At 40.1% G+C, this 16,357-nt stretch overlaps 1 protein-coding gene across 4 annotated transcripts; it reads left to right on the plus strand.

Annotated features, from left to right (window-relative positions):
- Positions 1 to 60: 60 nt before the first annotated feature.
- On the plus strand, positions 61 to 15,194 carry mettl25 (methyltransferase like 25). Of its 4 annotated transcripts, none has more exons than XM_028043669.1 (12): positions 61 to 312; positions 991 to 1,164; positions 1,290 to 1,393; positions 1,523 to 2,083; positions 2,337 to 2,484; positions 6,512 to 6,609; positions 7,565 to 7,594; positions 8,106 to 8,179; positions 9,634 to 9,727; positions 10,083 to 10,157; positions 10,727 to 10,798; positions 13,047 to 15,194. In XM_028043669.1, exons 1-12 carry the CDS (start codon positions 96 to 98, stop codon positions 13,152 to 13,154), a joined length of 1,755 nt encoding a protein of 584 aa, XP_027899470.1. In that variant the 5' UTR covers positions 61 to 95; the 3' UTR covers positions 13,155 to 15,194. The 4 variants fall into 4 exon arrangements, 2 of the variants coding, with proteins under 2 accessions (XP_027899470.1, XP_027899471.1); XM_028043670.1 differs by having other exon boundaries at positions 994 to 1,164; XR_003598872.1 differs by lacking the exon at positions 13,047 to 15,194 and having other exon boundaries at positions 9,634 to 10,157; positions 10,727 to 10,742.
- Positions 15,195 to 16,357: the final 1,163 nt, after the last annotated feature.

Here is a 16,357-nt window from a genome sequence, read left to right on the forward strand (position 1 = left end):
ACTACTGTTTTTGACTACTAACGACTTGGTTTACGTCGTCATGAGAAGGAAACAGTGCACATGCTTTTGAGGTTCTCTTTAAATCGCTTTTCAAAATGAAATCTTCCTGTTGCAGCCTTACAGAAATTCAGCGGCGGATAGATGAAGTAAAGCGCTTCCTGTCGGGGACTCTAGCCATCGCTAATGCTCACACAGTCGAGTTTTACACGCACGACGTGTGGAAGCGGTTCATTGCCGTGACGCCACAAGAGGTCCTGGCTGCAGTCAGTTCCGGTAGCGACCAGCAGGGAGCGCCAGAACACAAAGAAAAGGGTAAATACAGACAAGACGTCAGAGAGAGAAACAGTGCATGCCTGGCAAAAGTGCCAATTCCCCTTGAACTTTCTCACATTGTTATGTTAAAACAAAACAAAAAAATACAAAATAAATAAAACGTGTTTTATATGATAGTACATACATGTTAAAATTTTTTTCTTTTTTATATACAAATAAAAACCTTGACATTTTCTTTCCACATATTTAGGTCTGAACATTTGGACTTCTGAACTCTTTACTTCTTCCACAGAAGCCGTATTTGAGTTTATAACTAACACCATTGATTTTGACACATTCTCTCACCTGGACTGTGAATCTCTTTAGCTCTTCCAGTTATCATGACCGACTCTTACTGCACAATAGGTCAGCTGGAAAGGAGCTGGAGACTCTCCATCGTTTTCACCAACAGATGATAAGCAGATAAATAAGCTTTCAGAGGAGCTATTATGCATTAAGGTTTCATTATTTGGCAACATCAGGACATGTTTTATTATTATAAACAAAATTAAACAAAATCATTCATTCCTAATTGGCTGCAACCTTAATTGACATTATCATAGCCGCTCTAGCTGGGAATTATTGAAGGTAGATGCACTTTCAAATGGAATTCTCCAGTTTAAATAGACAATAAATAAATATTAAAACTTAGTATCACTTTGTGTTTTTCCTTTTCAGCAGAGCATTCCAGGACCACATTTGGGTTTTGCATTCATTCAAACCGGCTGGTTGACATCCATGAGCTGCTAGAGGAGGCCAAGGCCCAATCCCTTCCTGGCCTTGGAGTGTGTGTGAGCAGGGATGAGCTGCTGCAGAGCCTGAGAGGCAGCGAGTTGGAGTGTGCAGAAACCGGTAGGGCTTTTTCCTAAGAATACAAAACCAGTAGACGATTGTCCACGGACGTTCAGCTCAGATGATGAAGGTTTTTGGGGGGAGCTCAAGCAACATTTTTTAACCTGGATTTTTCTTTGTAACAGATAAACTGGAGCCAGATGAGTTTATGAACTCAAAGAAATCCCATGAAGTCCAGTGCATGTCTAAGGTGGTGGCTTGTTTGACCCAGCATTGTGGAGTCAAACAGGTAGAGTAATGCAAGTTTATTCATGTAATCATTTGAAATATAAAGTGAAATATACATGTTTTTATTGAAATTGGTTTTTGAATAATTGTAAAGAAAGGAAACATTATAAAAATACGTACTGAATTCTAGGTGATAGACGTGGGGTCAGGGAAGGGCTACCTGAGCTCCTTCCTGTCGCTGCAGTACGGCCTCCAGGTGTTCGGCATTGACTCCTCCAGCACTAACACGCATGGTGCTCAGGAGAGGAACAGGAAGCTCAAGAAGTTCTCACGAGTGTACCAGAAACGCTCAAAAGCAGCACAGACCCAAGCGGAGCCCCAATCCTCGCTTCAAACGGAGATGGTGGAAAGGAAACCTGGGCTGAATCAGGACGGGGACGCTTTAGCGGGAAGTGGCTCTCAGCAGGATGCAGGGGTGTCAGTAGACGCTCCAGCTGCAGAAACTCAGTTGGAGCTTAGTCCAGAAGCAGGGGAGCTCTTTCTGAGCGCTCTGTCGGCAGATGTGATTCAGCCTCCATCCCCCAGAGTTTCTCCAAGTCAGCTCAGTGTGGAGGAGAGGGAGAGGAGGAAGAGAGAGAACCTGGAGAAGAAAGCTCGAAGCAGAGGAGAGGGCGCCGACGGCGTGTTTTCACCGCTCACGTCTTATGTCACGTCAGAAACTGAGCTGCGGGATCTCATCACTGAGCTGGAGGTGAGACAAAAAAAAAACCTTCTGAGAATGCATTTATTGTGTGTAAGGTAGAGGAAACCATATGGGTTAGTAGCAAACTTGACTCCCACAGCAGCGTCTAAACTTTCACTTGCTGGAGTAGCGAGCGAGTCAGTGGTGTGACTGCCATTGTCATCGTCAATAAATTCTACCATCGATCTTCTCCCGTTCTCCTCCGCCTCATCCTCTGTTCTCTTCTTTTTTTTTGCCCTGCGTGTTTTCCACCAAACTCCAGGAAGCTGTCATGGTCGGCCTGCACACGTGTGGCGACTTGGCTGCGAGCACGCTGAGGATGTTTGTGGCGAAGCCGGAGCTGTCTGCCGTCTGCGGCGTGGGCTGCTGCTATCACCTGCTGTCTGAGGAGTTTAACCCGGACGGACAGGGTAACCACACACACACACCCACACGCAAGCACACACAGACACACACACACACACACACAAATCTGAAGGAATGCCTGGGGCCAACCAGTGCCTTGATACCCTAAATAAAGCAATAAAATGGGAATAAAACACAGAAGAAATGTTCAATTCAAATAGAACATGAAAATATGTTGTGTTGTGTATGTTAAACAATATATATATAAAATCAAATCATAGCCTTTCTTCAATAAAAAAAGATTGAATTTCAGGCAGTTCAAGGTCAAGTCATACTAAGCTCTTCTAGGTCGCACATGACAGCAACACTTTTCAGTGTTGATGGTGTTACTGACTGTAGAAGACTCAAGTTTTGTAAGATTTAGTGTTAATCTGGTGCAACAAATGCAAGCTGGAGGAAGCACAGAGACGTGAGAGGCTGTAAGAAACACCGTTGTCAACTTTCATGTTGCTGCCAACATGAACATGAAGCTGCCAGAGATCAAGAGAGAGCAAGACTTTTATCAGATAACAGGAAGACAGAACAGAGCACAAGTTTTGCTTGTTTTAACCTTTTGAAGTATTAACTACTGCTTTGTGTCAATGAAGAACATGCTAAACATGTACATCTCAGGGGTAATGGTACATTCTCTCTAAGGAATACACACAGACAGCTGTCCTAGCAATACTAACTGCACAAACGGCGCTGATGGCTAATGCATCATGTTAGTTTAAAATGCTAGCTTTTTGCTTTTTAAAAAAAATCTGCTAAATTCTTCTGAAAAGAAAGCCTAATTAGAACAGTTTTGTTTTTGTATCTGGACATTTTGTCACATTTCGTTGCGGCGTTTTGTTTTAGCTTTAGCTTATAGCTCCTGTACTCTCTGATATTATCACTCTGAACTATCGCCTTCCTTCATTTCCCACAAACCACATAAACATTTCAGTGTGGCTTTTGTGGGAAACAAGTCAAATATTCCACTGAGAGGGAAGCGACTGAGCCAAGTTCCTAATCTACAGGTCATGTTGAGCTCCAGGATTCAACAGTTAGAGTCGTTACAGCGCCGGCTGCTGAAAGTTCGGCATTTCAAAACCTTTGTACTTGGAGAGGAAACTGAGTCAAAGGAAACCATTCTACAGCTTCTGTGTGTGAAGGAATTCATTGTTACTCATCTTTTGCACTCTGAATTGAACTCGTCTCGCTGCCTCTTAATTTGGGAGCCTGATATCTGCCAGGTTTTGTATATTCCTTCAGATTCTAGTTTATTCGGTGTGAAATTGTCTACATGTGTCTTCCTGCTGTTACAGCAGCCTCTCTTCTTGTTAAGAACTTGACTTTCCACACCAACATCATCAGAGCTCGTCTGAACATCAGAAACCTGAAAGTGATACCATCTCAGCCAATTAAAAACGATCCGTTCCACACTTTGCCACTTTTTTAACTGAGGCCTGCAGCCCACTCTTGCAATGTGGGCTGCAGGCCAGCTCCCATGGTGGCCCACCCTTTCCTAAGAAGGATTTAGAAAGCTGAAACACTTCATCGCACAAGGTTATGTGTTTATTTAGGCTGCCGGTTTGGAATTTATGCAATTCCGTTAAATGACATTATCCATGGAGATTACCTCATTTGGGATCAGTATAGCATTTCACAAAAGCAACAACACCTGCTCTTACAGGATAACAGACATTTACCTTTTTTATTGCTTTTGCACCAATTAAACATAACATTATGAACATTCGGATTATTCTGTGTCGGTCTCACTTTATGCTTCCATAACAGCTCTGATTGAAGTTAGCAGCTGGTCCTTGTATTGGAAGCTGCCAGGTGGGAGCTCCGTGTTTCACACTTGTTAGTCCAGCAGAGGAGTCTGCAGCGTTTACAACCTAACGGGTCAATTTTACTCTCAGGCCAGTCAAATAAAACTCAGTTAAAGTCGCAAATGTCACACGTCTTTTTGAAAAAACAAAAAAGACAACTTATAATTTTAGATAAATATTTGCTATAGAAATGTTGTCCTTTTTAAAGAAGCACTGTTTTCTGTCTATTTTTCAGATTTAAAATAAAGATTAAAATAAAATTTAGTAAGAGGATGAATTTTTTTCTCCCTGGGATGGAAAATTATGTAAAAATAAAAATAAAAAATGCACAGATTCTAACCTAATGACCAATCGTTTTTATGTGGAATTCCAATGCAAATATTACAAAGAATAAACTCAGAAACTGGTTAAAAAAACAAAAAACAAACAAAGAACAACTGCATTTGTTATATCTAATTTTAAAAATACTAGTTGGTTCTTTTTCATTTTTGGCCACAACTATTAAGAACCACTGTGCAAGGTCCAAAGAGCCACTTGTGGCCCCGGAGCCCCATGTTGCAGACCCCTGGAACAGTACATACCAGATGGATGTTTGGATGTTTGCTCATAGATCCGATTAATTTGGTACCAAATCAATGTCTCACACTTACACTTCTTCTCAAGCTATTCCTTAACGATTTTTGACATTATCCAAGAAGGGTTGGTAGTCTGTAGGCTAGTATAACCAGACATGTTGCTATGGTGATGGTCAAAACCTAAGAACTCTTACTTGCAGGAATAGATGCTTCCATTGTACTTGCAGCTATGAATAGTCCATAAAGGTATCCAAGGAATCAAAAATAGCAAAGGACATAGTGGTGTTATTATTTCCAGCAAGTCAGCTCTTAGACTTTCCTGGCTAATGGCTAACCAAGCACACCACATTCTGCGTGGTCTCAGTTTGTAAGCTGGTCTGCCTCTTAAGCAGTTGGTTTTGCCATTCCTCTACCACAACAAGCTGTCACAACAAAGTTTTTCTTATCTCCATGTAAACCAAACAAGAAAAAACATTTAAATATCCTGCATTTGCAAACATGGAGCCAAAAATAAACGTTTGGTATCCGTTTTGCTCTACCTCTAACATTCAGACGGGTGGGGGAGAAGAGGGCTTCTCCTTTCCATTTGTTTCTAAGCTTCTGTGTCAGCAGGTCATACGCTGGGCAGAGGGGGAAGTTAACGTGGCTGCTAATGTGATTATGTGTCCGGAACAGTTTAACCTGACCGCAGCCGCACATGAAAGCAGTATGCTATTAGTACCTCCTTACACAGCATCCTTCTGCATGCACCATTCCTCGCCCTCAGCCACTGACCCCTTTTAGAAATGACATGAGAAGGATGTCAGGCCATCAGATAGCAACACCCACTACCCTCCCATTTGAAATATGTATGTATGTGAAGGCTCTTGAAACGCCCTTGCTCCGAAATATGTGGTTCATAACGCTAAAAACTTCTACAACCTCACAAACACTGTAGGTTCTTTTTCACATATGAAGTTTTCCTCAAACTGCTTAAGTTTGGTTAGGCTCATGCATGTCATAATTGTGAATTTTGTGTGTTTTTAATGCAAATTTGAAATGTTTTCTCTTTTAGGTTATGCACCTCAGACTATGAATATATTTTTAACGTTTAAAAGCAGAGCAGATTGAAAAGGTTTGCCATTTCTGCTGTAAAATCAATGCAAACAAATCATTTGAACAGTTAACTGTTTTTCCCTCCTGAATATTGATTCCTTTTAGAAAACACATTATGTAGAATTAAGTGGATTATAACCGAATTTCATCTTGGGACTGAAATGCATAAATATTTGTGTTTGTGGGATCACTGCTAAGATTACATTTCTGTATTCAGTGCAGTAAATAAATCACAACTTTGCTGTGATGAAAAATAAAAACCTGTCATTGTAAAATAATACAATTTAGTGTCTCGCAAAAGATTACATAGTTGAACTTTTGTACATTGTTGCGATTTACTGCAACAACAAATTGCAATAAAATACATTGTTGTTTTAGATTGCAATGCAAGTGAAAAGGACTATTGTTCCTCCTGTTCAGGATTGCTTGAGGTGACGCAAATATGCGCAGATGCAAGCTGCAATTTTGCCCTTTTTCTAACGAGGAATCACATTAGTGGAACAACATTTCAGAGCCCAATTGCTCAGTCAGCAAACTCGAGTTTATCTCCGTCTCTTCCCTGCCAGAGAAACCGTTGCAGACTGCGTGTGGTTTCCCCCTGAGTCAGTACCTCCGCAGTCAGTCCTGTTTCTGCGGCAGGAATGCCAGGATGTCAGCATGTTTGGTGAGTGCGATGACACAAAGAAATGTGTGTTGTCAGGCACGTCTTTGTTAGCAGAACCCTCAAGCTGACAGTGAAGAGCGGCGATGAGCCAAGACCGTTTTCATCACCCACAGATGAAGCTAATACTCTTTTAATTATTATGTTATGTGGCTGTTTATGGGCTGGTGAAAGTGGGGACTCAGTTCTTGTGGTCGGTGGGCAGGGGAAATGGGCAGCAGGGAGGACCTGAGTGAGTTTGACATAAGGCAAACTATTCTTATCTGACAGTTGGCATGGAGAGCTCTGGAAAAGCAAAGTTTGGTACAAAAGATCCATGCACAATGGCATCGAGAAGTTATCTTTTTTTAGCTTTATTTTATTTTATTTTATTATTTATTTAAGATTTTTCTTTTTAATTCCAGAAAAAAAACTTTTTGTTTTTTTCTGAAAATGAATTCAATAAAATATCCGTTTTAATGTTGGCACATTTACGCATCCAGGTTATGGCAGCTATTTTTCTTTGTGTTTTCAAGAGATTTTATTGATTGCTCAGAACATAATAATAATCATCTACACAAGTTTTAAAAGTATTTATCATGGCCTCATTTGTTTACGCCACAAAAACTTGCGTACACCTTTGAGAGCCACAACATGTGTGGAGGAGTCAAAATGAGGATTTTAAAACCTAAAAAAAACCTCTGACCAACTGTTAGTTTACATTGGTCAGAGGTTATGTGCTGAGGGTCTGGTGTACTGCATGGGTGGAGTGTTGAAGGAAAACTACGGCCAATTTAGCAGCTGTCCATGAGCCGTCATCAGCATATTAAGTTAGAGGTGGTCATAATGTTTCAGTTCAGCACTGCTTTGTTTTCCCCCTTGTGTCTACAAAAAATGTTTCCCCTACCAGAACACACTTCATTATAACAATCCTTTTTTTCCTCTTCTTCTTCTTCTTCTTCTTCCTACTACAAAACAGGCACTGGAGCGAGTCTCACTTGGCCAGGGTGTAAGTAAAGCATTCCTACTTATCATTCTCAATATGTTAAACTAAAAGTCATCGTCACACAAGAATGGAAACAACCGCTGCGGATCTATCATTACTTTTAACTAAACAAATCCATCAGCTCATTTCAAACCACAAACACGCAGAATTAATAACCTCCCAGGCTGCTCTCCATCATTGCTGTAGATCTGCATGCATTTAAACAATCAGTCCATTAATGCTGCTGCTGTTGTTTTAAGTCACTGATTGACTTTGGTGTATTTATTCAAAAACATGGAGCTAAGAGGCTGCGGGCCAACTTCGACACATGATACCCGCTGCCATTAATATGGAATGTTTATAAATATTAATGCAATCACGGAAAGATTGATTATTACCGTTGGAGCAGAGGCACGAATCCAAAAGCAGGCTTGATTGCCTGCTGGTGTTGCATTAACTTTTGGGGAAGTGTCCGAAATATTGACTCACCGTTTGGAGCAACATCACAGTAAAGCGCTTTATCTTTTTGCTTCAGATTCAGATGGAGTCTTTGTTCTACCGAGCAGTGCTTCATGTTATTCTGAGGGACCACTACAGCTCCTATAAAAGGTAACACAGAGCAATTTAGGACATTTTGTGTGACCGGCGGTCACAGCAATAGTTAAAATTGTGAGCAGGATGCAGAACAGAGCAGGCGTCGAGCTTTCAAAGCGGTCCAAAAGGCTTGCTTTTACTGCACTGAACCAAAACGGAAAACTTTTTGTTTCTGGTTTGTTTGAGTTCAAATGAACCGAGACTTGCAAACAAAAGCCACATGTAGTCAGTTATGGAGCGCGCCATGAATTATACCAGACCGTGGAGTTGAAAATAACCCTGTTGAAACAAAGATTAGCTTGGAAGTGTTGACAGTCGTCTGTTACGTTCTTAAAATTATAAACAGCTGCAATGAGATAGAAATGCGAGAAATTACAGGCTGTTTAGCTTTGATCAAAATGCTCTTCATGTCACTAATCTTAGGTGTTAGCCAGTTATGATTTCCTTCATTTTTGCAGTACCATAACACACTTATCATTCCAAACATCAAACCTTTGAAGAATTTTATCAGTATAAACAAGTTGAGCTAACAGTAATAGAGTCCAGTGCCTTTAAACGTGAGCGTTAATTTTACTTCTTCATCTTGATGGTAGGTCCAGCACAATCAATCAATCAATCAAATTTTATTTTTATAGCACATTTCAGCAGCAAGGCATTTCAAAGTGCTTTACATCATGTCAGACACAGAAACACAATGCAACATAGAATTAACAATCAAAACACGACATTAAGTCAAGTTCCATCAATAAATTTGTAATTGATTATGTTTCAAATACAATCCTAATACAAGTACAGTCATTCAATAAGCACATACAGAACTTAGTAAAAAGAAGTTGAACAGATCAGGTGTTCCAAGCCTCGTGCTCAGTACTAAGAGCTGTAAATGTGTACAGATATGGCATTTTGCCACAAAGATATGTGTTATCTTTGGATAACACATATCCAAAGAATTGTTTGCTTTGGATATGTGTTAACCAATTACAGATTATAGGGTTAAGTCTTAATTTCAACACATTCAGTTCAAATTAAAGCCAATTATTGAAGCATATCGCAACGTTTACAAAAAAAATAAATAAATCAGGTATATTTATGCCTTTTAAAAGTTCACATTTTCAGTTGGTGTGAAAATACGTCTTCCCACTGCAAGATTTCATCCGGGAACAATTGAGGGAAATGCAGCTGACCTCAGTTCAGTCCTTATCAAATGTTTATGCTGCAGACAAGATCAAATATTCCTAAAAGACACTGAGCCCTTCCTGCCCTCTGAACCTCAGTTTAACGACAGCCATTAGCATCGAATATCCATTACTTCCCCCCGCTAGACATAAGCTATTCATCATTGTTAAGCCCTTTGGTAGGGCTTGATTTCCAAAGTGTGATTTAAAGCGAAACTGGGGACACATTGAAGGAGTGACAGGTTTGTTTGTTCGAGCGTGCCAGAACTGAGAAATAGTGTGTTTGCTCCACAGCGAGAAGCGGGTCGGAAATGTTTATTCCAAAGCAAAATCATTTGTGGACTACGTTCGGCGAGCTCTGCACCGATTGGAGCTGGATGACTCAAAGGTCAGACGCACAATTACTACATTCATCTTACAACGCTTCCCCGAAACAAACTCCTGGAAACATAGCAAACATCCATTTCACATTTCCACCACCAGGTTGAGATTTATAACTGTATATAGGAGCCGAAGTATTATTTCAGCAAGCTGTAAAGATGCTGTCATGGTTCGCAAGGCTGGCGAGTCAAAATCTGGTTTGCCCCAGAATAGTATGACGTATTTTTATCTGTTTCTCACAAGTCCTAAAAATTGTAAACAATTTACGAGCCTCACTCACTGTCTTCTCTCAAAAAAACAATTTTTAAAATTCTTTTAGCTACATATTCCACGCCCTCATTGTTTGACTTCTTCCTCTGCAGCTTTGTGACAGTGACATTCAGAGCTACCACGACACGTACAAAGCACGGATGGACGAGATGCACGCCTTTAACATGGTAAGCAGACGACACCCAGGGTTTCTACGGAGATTCGTATTTTACGATTGGGGTAAAAAAGGCTGAGAGTTTGGAAATGTGATACTGTGAAATGCATAGAGCTCGGACGTGAAAATGTCTAAGAAGCCTGCAACCATTTACAGCTCGTATGGCATCTACGGGTTTATTTTTGTCGTAAACGCTGTACCATTTCCACCACAAAAATTCAGGGAATTTGGTGTAAAGTATTTTAATTCCTGCAAATTGTAAATAAATTATAGATCTGTGGGGAATTGCGTGACTAAAATTGAACTGAGGAGGAAAACCAGCCCTGGTTTTGTTTTCCCCGAGGCTGCTAATTATGGTGTCAGCCACAATACAAATTTACTTTCTGGACATAAAGCACTATTGTTTTTTTGAGGGTGATTGCACGCTAGCAATGGGATGGGAACAAGTCACAGAGCTGTTTTATGTTAAATGTCAGAACAAGACATGAGCTAAAGGGAGTGACTCACAGGAACATTTAAACTACATCAAAAAAGCTCCTTTCACTAACCGTAGCTTCACTCCACACGTCTTCTTTTCTGCAGCTGAAGGTGGCCCTTGCTCCATGCATCGAGGGTCTGATTCTGCTGGATCGTCTCTGCTACCTGAAAGAACAGGTAATGTGTCCGTCTCTTTTAGGTTGTGTAAAACAGCAGTTGTTTCAAATATCTGGCCGCGAGTCTTTTTTATTACAACGAATGAATTTTCATTGACTCTTATTGGCAGAATTACTAAACAATATAAGAGGTTTTAGTACAAACCACCGGCCTAAGGTCAACACAAAGCCTCTGATTCAGATTTTATGGTTCCACCAATTTCAGCATGTTGTCCAAGTTTTGAATCAGCAAAGCAACCCAAGACTTACACCAGCACCAACCCTTTGTTCTCCAGGTCAGACAGTTGTCAGGCTTGGGTGTGACTAGTTAAATTGAACTCCATGTTCTAAGAAATGTAGATAAGTTTCACTTAATTCTTGAAATAACAAGGGAGAAAGTCCAGATAGTTTTTTTACTCATAAGAAACAAATGATTTCAAAAACGCATTTCATAGCTACTCAATATGTTTCTCTGGTATTAAAGAAAATTCATTGCAATCCCTGGAAAAGCCATGTAAAAACCCTGACAAATAATAATAAGACAACCTAAAGTGATATTTAACATTAATTTGAATGCATTTGTAGTGGAAAAAAATACCATTATTTGAATTTTTTATTACTGTATTAATTTATACAAAAGTCTTACTGAAGCATTTAAAATGCTTACTGATTGCCTAGAGACATTTAATTTGCTTTTCATGACTTCCCGTTTTACTTGACATAAAACATCCTTTTCTCTTACCCACTGGAACTGCACAAGTAAGATTTTTTTTTAAAATGGCTGCTGGAAAGTACGCAACTGCTTTTTAGGGATCTTCGGATATAAATAAAAAAGAACAAAACAATCGAAAAAATTTGATGAAAATAGAGCAACAAACGCAGCTGATTTGATCACCCAAGCAGTGCTCCAGCTCTGATTTCCTTTCATTACGTTTCAGCTGGACTCATCATTTGTGATTGGCTCTTACAGCTCGTTGATTGGGATTTTGAAATACGCCTCCCCAATGATTAAAGCGAACATGCAGAAATGTCAGCTGAAATCAGGACCACTGACATTAATATAGGTGTCAGCCAAATTGAACGCAGCCTGCAGTTTCGCAGTCTTCTGTTTCCTAGGCCAAACACAACAAGCTAATCTTTGCTCAGAGTCATCGTGAGGCGATACGAAGTCTCCGAAAAGCTTTGAAGTGGTGATTACATGCGGTTAATGTGTCAGATGGACTTCCTCATTAGGGTCATGTAATCAAACTACGTAACATCAACATCACCGGTCTGGGCTGAAGGCTGTCCCTCGAGGATGAAAACGATGATGATAGAAGCACAGTAATGTAACCCATGTGGTGATGAGTTCGGAATCACGCGAAGCCAAACTTATGCAACCCAACACTGACAGATTGAGGTATTTAGTAAATTTTCTGTTGCATTAGTTATAGACACGACAAATGCAAGCAGTGTTCTTCCACACAAACAGGAGTTCACTCTAAACCAATTTTTGGAATGTTCTCCAAGATAAACACCACACAGAACAGAAATTATAGTGCTTTGCCAAAGGTTTATTTTACGTGATTTTACTTTTTTTTTTTTAAAAAGAGTCTGCAAGTGGGAAATATGTAGGGTGAAAAATGTTTTGTTTTGTTCTTTTTCTAAAAAAAACAAAAAACAAAACACCAACAAACACCTAAAAAGTGTTCCATGCATTTGCAATGTGTGTGTTTGTTGGAGAATATTAGTCAGGAAAAAGGTTTGTCTCAGTATTCAGTTCATCTTTTCAAAAAGGCTGAACTGACACAAAGGTACCAAAATGTGGCCATTCACCTAAAACTATTAACCTCATGGTAACTCTGGAGGAGCTGGAGAGGCACAGAGCTCAGGAGGGAAAACCTGTCAGCATGAATGTTTATCCTGCACAAATCTGGCCTTTGGCAATTTTCTACAAACCACCGATGGGGCACAACAAGCAAGTGGACGAAGGTGTTCTGTTGGAATGAGACCAGTTTTTTTGGCAAATCTCAGTGCGTTTGAAAGCTAACACTGAACCACCCTGATCATCCAGCCCTAACAGTCTGCACCTCCACTCCTCGAGAGCCGATGTTCTGGAACGTTTGGATGCATTCCTGCTCTTACACTTGAATCAAAAAACTGAAGTACCTCCTTGGCAAGTTTATCAAAGTCCTGGTCAAGAACCATCCGTGTGATGCTTCATGACCAGGACTCGTGGTTTATACTTTAGCCAGGCATTGTATGAAATGTGTGTTTCTTTTGTCCTGTAGGAGGGTGTGTCCTTCTCTGCATTGGTTCAGCTGTTCGACCCCCTGCTGTCTCCTAGATGCTACGCCGTCGTCGGACTTAAAAGTCATTCTACGAAACTAAAAAGCTGAGACACTTATGCATATGCACATGGAGATGATACACTTAGATTATATTTATATATGATTGTCTATAATTGTCTTGAAAACGACTATTGTAGTGCATCATTACCTCCTAGTTTAATTAGATACATTGATTTAAATCAATATGCATTTCAACCCTCAAGTTTGTATTTTGCCTCCAATGGGCCACATACATGAAACATTTGCAGTTTTCTATTACTTTGAAATACTTGGAAGATCTGTGAAGCCTGTGTGATTTGAATGATGTATTTTGCAGCCTTTTGTCACTGGACTCTTAAGAAAACTTGTTTTAAAGGACCCTTCAGGGAATTGGGGGTATTTGGGGATTTGAGTGAACTTTGGGCACATCTGGAAAATCCATTTCTAGTTGAGGTTGAGAAATAAGTTGAGGCTGAATGCGACTTATTCACTTCTTTCCTATTGGTTTTATAATGTGCGCGACTTGTACATCTTTAAACCATCAGAATCATTTTGTTGAGATTGTATGTGGTATGCTAACTCAAATTAACACACCATAGTGAAGTAAAAGGACAATATTTCATGTTTTTTTATACTAATAAAAATAATGAAAATGTAATAATTTATATGTTGTATTTCATACTAATTATTTAGGGGACTCCACTTGTGTAGCTTAATTTCAACATAAATACAGCTGTGCTGTGGAGGACTCCGATGTTTGCCAAGGGAATAAAGCAAACATGTGAAAGAAAGACTTTTAATCAGACGAGACCAAAATGATATACATAAACATTCCCTCAGTAAAATATTGTGGCGGCAGCATTATGCTTTGGGGATTCTTTTCTGCTAAGGGAAAACTGAAGCAGATCAAATTTGTTTGGAAGATGTTTAGAGCCAACTAAAGGGTAGATGTGAAAAGAAACCTTCCCAGAGGCTAACGGCTCGAAACTTTTAAAATAAACTGACTAGAGTTGCATAGTGTTAGTAACGGAAAAGTGAATTTTAAACAATAAAATAATGTAATTGGCATAAATTTTATGTGCTCTGTTTCAGTATTCACCATTGAATCATTAATGATTAAAGCAGATGTTTCAAAACCCTTTTTTTAACGCAGAAAGCATTAATTCTTACAAAAATAAGAAAAAGCAAAGATCCTGAACTAATTAAGCCTGAAACTGTTAGATCTGCTAGATTCAGAGCAGATTGATATTAACCATTTCTTCCTGTCGCACATCTTCTCCTGCGCCCTCCGTCTGTCGCTGTGGACAGCAACCGGCACATCTGCAGCCCATTCACAGGGTTCGTGTAGCTGTGGCGGTGAGACTACACACGTCCCACAGCCTTCTTTTATTTTTATCCCAGTTAAGACGGATCGTGGAGCTCTGGGATGTGTCCAGGCCGAGTTCGGGAGCTCCGACAGCCTGCCGCAGTGGACAGACGAAAATGAAAGCAAGTAACAGATGTGAGCGTGGCTTGTGTTTTTTCATTTTGGGTGGGGGGGTCCACCATCGCTTGGGGTTTTGTTTTCGCTGACCGAGTCACATCCTGTCAAACCTGCCTTGATGGTCACACGCATGTTTGTGCAACACTCATCCAGCCTCTTTCAAGTATCCACGCAGGGGGAAAAAAAAAACGCCACACACGAATCTGCTGCCAGTTTACAATGGGAGGGTAGGTAAACTCCAATTTCCTGGCTTTGCATTTAACAGATGGCAGGAAAAGGTTCTCAGGATGTGGTGAACGCTTTGAGACACAAATAGTCCGAATGAAGAAGGCCGTATCACCTACAAGGACTTTTCCCTGCCAGGTAGGAATTGGAGGAAGCGGAAGGGAAGTGAAGGGAAGGGAGTCCGTCTTACGTATTGGCTTTGATGAGACTTTCTCACAGAGCAGCTTGAATCCAGGCCTCTGTAATCCTCTCTGATTTGCAAATTCATCTCCAGAAATCCCTAAAGCCCAGGGCTTCATACGTAAAGCTTTATCTGATTTTGTTAGAGTGTAATTAGAGTTTGGAATTGGAAGGAAAATAATGGGATTTATCATCTCAACACTGCCAAAAAACAAACAAAAAAAAAAAAACGTGGAAAAAGTTGTAAAAGAAGGATACAGGATGCTTTGTATGAATATTTGAAGAGCCATCCCCTTTGAAATATATTTCCTCTCAACTCAGATTCCTTCCAGGAAGCTTGTTTGTCATGATATCCTCTTTTATGTGTGACTTTTTTTTTTAGGGAAAGGTGTGATAGCAGGCTGCAATCAGAAAGAATGGGGGCACCATCTGCCTGTTCCTTCACCGGCACATTGTCTTCGCTGCTTGATCAGATGTCTGCAGTCCCAATCAGCTTGTGGCAGATTTAAATAACCGTTACCTGTCATATTTATCTGACAGACTACTCTAAATGTTTGGGGGTTTTCCACTCTTTCCACAATTTTGATTTGCCATGCCACAAACGCCAGTGTCATTTATTTGGGGATTTAGGTCATGAACCAAAACAAAGTAGATTGAATTTCCATTTCTTCACCTAAATATTATAAATGGCATGCACACAGAGTTAGCTCAAATGACAAAATACCTTTATTCCCGTTTGCTGCAGTTGGAGCTGAAGGTGTTTGGAGTTTGCCTCTTGTCCGTTTGTCCTTACTTCTAAAATTCAGTTGGATTTGTGAACACAAATGTTAATATTTTTTAAACAAATTCTCATTTTTGCCTTAAGGTCTGGTCTGGTCTTTGATTAGGCCATTGTAGCACATGTATACAGTATGCGTTGGTCCAAACCATTTCATAGTACCTCTGGCTGCATATTGAACCTCCACCCCACTCCTCTTCCAGAACCGTTCGCCTTGTATTTAACTACATCCAACTTTTCATCAAACCTGACAACCTTCCCTGGTCCTGCACAAAATTTAAATGAAATTACTTCTCACCACATCTCTATAAACACCAGATCTGTGGAGTGCAAGATAAATAGTTGTTGTGTTTCAGCTACTTTACTGATCGATACTCCCCCTTGTTCAGCCAGCAGAACGGACATCTGCTTAGGCTGAATACAAAACGCAACCTTGCAAGTTTTTCCCTTTTCCGTCTGTTCTTCCCGACCTGAAGAAATAAGTCATATTAGATCAATCTAAAATGTCTTGTGATAGAAAACAGACATGACTGGAAAGCAAATTCGAGTAACATATATGAAACTCAGCTTGTGAATTCATCTGTAAAAAAAAAGGTTTTCTGTTTT

This window comes from Xiphophorus couchianus, chromosome 17 (assembly GCF_001444195.1).
Source record: "Xiphophorus couchianus chromosome 17, X_couchianus-1.0, whole genome shotgun sequence".
NCBI lineage: Eukaryota > Metazoa > Chordata > Actinopteri > Cyprinodontiformes > Poeciliidae > Xiphophorus > Xiphophorus couchianus.

Coding starts and splice junctions, on each gene's coding strand:
- mettl25 (XM_028043669.1), top strand. CDS start 96: ATGAAATCTTCCTGTTGCAGCCTTACAGAAATTCAGCGGCGGATAGAT. Junction 10,158..10,726: donor AGATGCACGCCTTTAACATG/GTAAGCAGACGA, acceptor TCTTTTCTGCAG/CTGAAGGTGGCCCTTGCTCC. Junction 10,799..13,046: donor TCTGCTACCTGAAAGAACAG/GTAATGTGTCCG, acceptor TTTGTCCTGTAG/GAGGGTGTGTCCTTCTCTGC.